We start from the raw sequence: 6,523 nt of genomic DNA on the forward strand, positions 1-6,523 counted from the left end.
TTATAATATTGCAAAGCGTTGGGAGAATAACAAAAGCAGGATCGTTTTAATTAGTGAATCAGGGTCAGACGAACAGAGTGTTCCGCAAATCTTCCAAACTTCACACTTTTTGAACGTAATTCCAAGGCGAAGGCTGATTTGGAAGACATTTACTCAGGAGCTATTGTTATTGCCACAATTTAGAGTGCAATCAACCACTCTGGAGGAAAAAAAAATGCATTTCATACATTCATACACTGCATATACATGCACACAGACATACAAAACGAGTCGGGGATTGGCACCTCAGTGAGGGGACTAATTCTGTTCTAATGCCTTGTAGGTATTCACGCTGTGCGATGCTCACAATTCCCTTGATAAAAGGATGGACCACTTCATCCTGCTCCCGTTTCTCTGCTACATGCAAATTTCCCTGCAGACCTTTGCTTGAGTTACCTTCGAAAACAGGGCACTGAAATGGGAAAAGCCGTTTAGAGGCTAAGAAAGGTGTTAGGTTTTAGTTAGCAATCAACTGGGAAGGCCCGCGAAAAACACTCCAGGAATAAAGCAGCAATATTACTCAGATAGGTGAACAAATTACACCGGTTTAAGTGGTGAAGCTCTTAGGCTAACCAGATAAAGTGGTCAGGCAACTTTTCAGTCTGAAAACGTTACTGGAAACCGATGAAATGCTATGAACACTCTCAGTGTACTCAGTGAACTCTGTTCTGCTGGTCCATGAATGCCTTTTTTTTTTTTTTTTCAAGATAATATGACAACTCAGGGGTTTTTTTTATCTTCTTTCCTATTCACGATTAAAAATGTGATAAATCAGGTTTTTGGCTCTGAATAACAATGGTTTGATTTAGATTTTCTAGTAAATCTATTCAAAAGTGAAACAAAGACAGCCTTTAGAGGATACCTTACACCTCACCTGGACCAGGCACGTAAGGGCAATTCAGATAAAAATCTTGTTAGCAATTCAACAAGAAATAGAGGATTTTCTCTTTTCCCTGCTTCAGGCTTTATTTAAACTCTTTGTTCAAAAATGAACAGAGTGGTAGTCGGAATCTAATTTACAGATATAGTTTAGACGTCTAACTTTAAATTAGAAGATCACACAAGAAAACCATTTACACGTAAATGTTAAAACCATTACTTAATCATTTTTTTTTTACTTTATATTACATAAAGGTAAAATGAAACTAAATACATGTTAGCCAGCTTCATTCACAAACATTAGTCAAAATATACACATTACAAAAGTAAACCAAAAAAGAACTCTAAACTGATGAAGGATTTTTTCCTCTAAACTTTGTTGTTTTTTCTTTTTTTTAAACGCCATTTGCAATTGAATTGCAGTGGCTCTAAAATAAGCTAAACAGGTAGGGTACTCCAAAACACGTGTGAAACACTTCATGTTCATGGGGGAAAAAGATTTTCTTTTAAATGAGAATACTCTCCTGTCAAAGCAAAGCTCTGTTTCAGTTCAGCTAAATAATAAATAGATAATTATCACTCAGACAAAAAAGTCTGATTTAACCTTAGATAATATTGCGATCCTCAAGCAGTCTCACAATATTTTTATTCCCTTTGAAAGGCATTCTTTTTTTTTTTTTTTTTTCTTTTCAGGTTAAGACTGAATCGACCGTGGGTGAAGTAACTAACAGTTTTCAATCCGAGATCTAACATTTCCACAGAGATATACAAATTTACAGTCTGAGGGTGAGACTTAATTAGTGGGGGATGGAGGGAGACACACGGGAACAGAGAGTCACGCGTCTTATCCTCTCGTGAAAATCACGACCCGTGCTTGTCAGCATCCCATAGCAGCGGAGGGCAGAAATCCACGCATGGCAGGGCACAAAGCAGGAAAGGCAGCATCCCGCACCACCGATTCTTTCTTTGCGTGGATCCCACGAGGGGCTACGAATCAAGGACAGAGTGACCCTGTCCTTTACTGGGACGGCACCTGGTCCTGCCGTGCTGAGCCGGGACCTCACCACCCCTCTTCTCCCCCGGCTTCCCCGTCTCTCCTCTCGGTGGCAGGGGTTCAAAAACGGGACTGTTCCGAATCCAGCACCACGCGGGGAGTGACAGAAGGGAAAGCCGGAGCCGGCCGAGGGACGTTGCTCCCCGAGTCTGTGCCCAACAAGCACTTTAGGGGGCAGGGCGGATCGGTTATATTATCTTTTTTCCCCTTTTTTTCTTTTTTCTTTTTTTTTTCTTTTTTTCTCTTTTTTTCTTTTTTTTTTTTTTTTTCTTTTCCCCTTCTGTTTCAGCTGGGCTATCTGCACAGACCGCATGCAACACACACAAGCTCTACCCCGGGCAGCGGGCAGGGGACGAGCAACAGGTCGTCCGCCGCCCCGGCGTTCCCCATAGCCTGCCCCGGTCACCCTCCGCGGCCCCGGCGGCGGCTCGCCCCCCTCCCCGTGCGCACTGATGCGCCGGCACACATCCAGGCGGGCGCCGGTGCTCTGCGCGGGCCTCCTCCGGCTGTGGGTCATAGTGCCGCGGCATAGGCTGCGGGATAAGGGTCCAGCTGGGGCTTGCCCATGCCAGGCAGGAGGATGTAGGCCAGCGGCGGCTGCAGCCCCGGCCCGGGCCAGGCGCTGCAGTTGCAGGGGATCATGTAGCCCGGGTTACCGGGCGACGGGTGCGAGTGCGTGTGCCCCCCGGCGGCGGCCGCGGCGGCGGCGGCGGCAGCGGCGGCCCCATGGAAGGCGCCCGCCCCGCCGGCGCCGGGGTAGCCCAACGAGGAGGCGTAGGGCAGCCCGGAGCCCGAGGAAGAGGAGGAGGATGAGATTTCGGCCATTTTGGAGCCCAGGTCCAACAAGGAGTAGGGGCTGCTGGCGGCGGCGGCGGCGGCGGCGGCGGCAGCGGCGGCTGCCGACTGGGGGAAGAAGACGCGGGCGGCAGCAGCGGCGGCGGCGGCTGCTGCTTTCTCGGGGTTGGCCAGGAGCGACTCGGGCACCAGCCCGCCGGCCGCGCCGCCGTGCAGCCCGCCCGCCTTCAACCCGTGCGGGTGCTCGTGGTCCGCCACGCCGCCCAGCCCGTAGGGCACGGGGAAGGCGAACTTGTCCTTCTTGAGCAGCGTCTTGGGCTTCCGCCGCGGCCGGTACTTGTAGTCGGGGTGCTCTTTCATGTGCATGGCTCGCAGCCGCTTGGCCTCGTCGATGAAGGGCCGCTTCTCCGATTCGGTCAGCAGCTTCCACTCGGCGCCCAGGCGCTTGCTGATCTCCGAGTTGTGCATCTTGGGGTTCTCCTGGGCCATCTTCCGTCGCTGTGCCCGCGACCACACCATGAAGGCGTTCATCGGCCTCTTGACGTGATCCACCGGCTTGGACATGGTGTCCCCCCGCCGCCCCGGCGAGCCGCCGCCCGCCCCGCTCTGGCGGCCGCCTCCTCCGGGCTCGTCTCCCGCCTCCTCCTCCTCCTCGCCCCCGCCGCGGTCCACTCCTTCAAAACCAATCTCGGCGGGTACCCTGACGCGGCGGCACCAGCTCCTGTGGGTGCGGGTCGGCGGTACCCGGTGGCCTCACTCCGGGCGCGGGGCGCTGCCGAGCGGCGGCGGCGCGTCCCCGTCAGGGCGCTGCGGCGGGCGGCTTGGGCGGGACGGGCTCCGCTCCCCGCCTGGGCCTCGGAGCCTCTCTCCGCGCCGCCGATCTCCGGGCCAGGGCTCTTCCTCGGATCTCCCCGCAGGCGACAACGCACGGAGTCCAGACGGGAGCGCAGAGAAGTCTCGACGTCGAGGATGGGAGCCGGCGGCAAGCGAGAGGCGCGGGTCGTGGGGGTCCTCGCTTCGTTGCGGACGCGATGCTCCCCGGCAGTCTCCGGTGAGGAGGCGAGCCCTTGACAGGGCGCCCGTCACAGTCCGCCCGATGCCATCACCGCCCGCAGAGCTCGGAGGGCAGCCCGCCGCGGCGCGGGGCCGGGCGGGACGGGGTCCGCGGCGGCTCGAGCGCTGCGGTGAGGGCCCCGGGGGGCGCGGGCCGCCCCGCTCACAGCCGCCCCGCTCCGCCCGAGGGGGCGCGGCGAGCAGTCCGCTCTTCGCACATACTCGCCGGGTGCCGGGCACCGCGGGCCTCCCGGTTCGCGCCGCCGGACAAACTTCCCCAAGTTTCGGCGGGATACGGGGCGCTCCGCCTGCCGTGCGGCTCCCCCTTCTCCGGCGGCCGCCAGGTCTCTCTGGGTTTTCTTGGCCGCCGACTCGGAGGGGCGGCGGGGCGGGCGGGAGCAGCGGGGGGCGGAGGGAGGAGGAGGCGGCGGCGGCGGCGGAGGAGGAGGCGTGGAGGGGGGGACACACCTAATTAAAATCCCCGGCGGTCCGCGGCGCCCGGCCCGGCCCCGCGCCCGGGGGGGGGTCCCTCAGCCGCCCCCTCCTCCCGCCCCGTCGGCGCGGCCGCAGGTACCGCGCGCACCCCGCGTGCCCCCGCGCCGCGCGCCGCCCTATATGCCCGCACGCGGCCTGCGCGCCGCCGGCGGGGCGCGCGGGCGGGGGCGGGGCCCCCCCGTCGGGAGGGGCGGGGCTGCGGATCGCCACGCCCCCCTCGCGGGCCAGCGGCGCGGGGAGGGCTCGGGCTCGGCGCATGCGGGGTGTTTTTGGGTGTTTTGGGGTTTTCCCGGCGGAGGGTCCGTGCGGTCGAGGGGGAGAGGCCGCCGCCTCCGAGAGCATCCCTGGGTGCGCCCAGAAAATCCGCGCGCTTTCTCCTGGACGCTCGGCACGCCGCTGCACGGCGCCCCCAGCCCGAGCTGTCCCACCGTGTTCCTCACCGGCCGCCTGTCAGTCAGGGTGAACTTGCTCGCCTTGTTTGTGCTTCGGCGGGTCGGTTTTGACTTACCCCTGTGGTATGTGGAAGCGCCGACTCCAATAAACCATTAACTCTTTCCCGTGTTGGCAGCAGGCTAGGCTGTGCCCGGGACGGCTCCGCCGCTCTTTTAGGGAAAAGCCGGAGCCGCGCTTCCCGGGGGCGACGCACGAGTAGGGTGGCAGCCGCTCCGGGAGCGCCACCAAGCCCCCCACCGGTTGCGCCACAGGGTGCGGGGCGCGGCGGGGACATAGCTCGGCGGCGGGGACAGTGATGTCCGCTCGCCGCACGGACTTGCTTGTCACGCCGCTCGCTCTCGTCTCGTCCCCGCTCCTCTCCGCGCATCCCACTCCGTCCTCTGGCCAGGTTCCCTGCTCCAGCAGCTGGGCTTCGCGCCTTCCTTACCACCGCACCGCACCTCCGCCCGCCACCACCACCCGCAGCTCCTGGGATGTCGGGATGTTTGGAGAGAATCCCAAAGCCAGCCATCCCTCCCCGCCGGTGAGCCCGCCCGGGTCCCGCGGCAGCCTTCACGGCCTGAGTGCCCTGTAAAATACCGGGCAGCTCCTCTACAAACCGCGTCTTCTCCCGGTTCGTGTTTTACGACCTATATACTACTACTTAAACGTAATTTTCTCAGTCTCCGAAGCCACCTTGCCAAGTTTGACCTCCTACAATCCAGTTAGCCGTGAAACAAAAAGAAAGTACCCATCGATTGTCAAAAGCGGGGAGATTAAAATATCTGATGGCGTTCAGGCTCGGCGGGGAAATGGAATTTCTGGAAGGTGGGAGCTCCACCAAAAGGGGCTGATCCCGGCGTAGGTAACTGCCCTGGAAATCAGGTTATCACCCCATCGGCCAGGGCAATCCCGCTTTGGGATGAACAGTCAATATTTTCAACTGCGTAACCCCCCGTTTGACCAGGGCTTTCCTGTCGATTTCTCGCGATCCCACGTAGCATTATTGTGTTTGACTTCTAAGAGGCGAGGACTCTATCCCCGTCTCTCTCCGCACAGTTTGGATGCCAGCTTGATTGACTTCCCCTCTTATCGTGGGTGCCAGCGGGATAGTGCCCGGATTAAGTCAATTCAGGGGCAGGCGAGAGCGTGGTTCATACGTCCCGGCAGCCGCCATGAGCAGGGTGAAAACCAGGAACATCTAATGGAAGGTGCTCGGGGCGTAGAGGGAGAGTCGGGGGAAAGAAGCAGCAGCGACTCACTGATGCCACCACCAGTGGCGCCCCCGCTCCCGGAGGCTCCGGGCCCCCTCCCTCCAGCGCCCCCGGAGAGCAGAGTGGGGGCTCACTCCCCAGTGGGCTCGGTTCCAGCGTGGATCTGTCCCCGCTCTCCCCGCTCACGCTGCCTCCCTCACGCCTCCACTCCCCCTGCTTGTGACCCCGAGCCCGTCAGTGCGAGACTCGGGTGCGGTGTAAAGAATCGCCATGGTACGGTGTAAAGGATCGCGATGGTCCGGTGTCGCGACAGAACCGCGTGAAGCACAAAAGGCGGGCGCATGGGTGAGGCCCCGTCTGATAGTTCCTACACAGATGAATCCCCGCACCACAAACTCTGTCGCTGGGGTCTGTCCCTGGGTACCACCGCGCCAAGGCTGCTGCCGCCGCCGGGCTGCAGCTCCGGATCTGCAAGCGCTCAAACGGCAAAGTAAGGTGCAGGCGGAGCGGGCACCTGTGGCACAGAAAACGCGTGGGGAAGGGCCATGGGTGTCAGCACTGG

General features: G+C 59.4%; 2 protein-coding genes across 2 annotated transcripts; one reads left to right on the forward strand and one right to left on the reverse strand.

Moving 5' to 3' along the window:
* Positions 1–984: 984 nt before the first annotated feature.
* SOX21 (SRY-box 21) lies at positions 985–3,478 on the reverse strand. Its single transcript, XM_027884268.1, has one exon. It carries the CDS (start codon positions 3,329–3,331, stop codon positions 2,486–2,488), a length of 846 nt encoding a protein of 281 aa, XP_027740069.1. The 5' UTR covers positions 3,332–3,478; the 3' UTR covers positions 985–2,485.
* A 1,179-nt stretch (positions 3,479–4,657) lies between these two features.
* LOC114057669 (histone-lysine N-methyltransferase 2B-like) lies at positions 4,658–6,245 on the forward strand. The gene is made up of 2 exons (XM_027884259.1): positions 4,658–5,291; positions 5,807–6,245. Exons 1-2 carry the CDS (start codon positions 5,242–5,244, stop codon positions 6,243–6,245), a joined length of 489 nt encoding a protein of 162 aa, XP_027740060.1. The 5' UTR covers positions 4,658–5,241.
* Positions 6,246–6,523: the final 278 nt, after the last annotated feature.

Source organism: Empidonax traillii, unplaced genomic scaffold (assembly GCF_003031625.1).
Source record: "Empidonax traillii isolate 1590-97213 ecotype Southwest subspecies unplaced genomic scaffold, ASM303162v1 scaffold141:size962631, whole genome shotgun sequence".
NCBI lineage: Eukaryota > Metazoa > Chordata > Aves > Passeriformes > Tyrannidae > Empidonax > Empidonax traillii.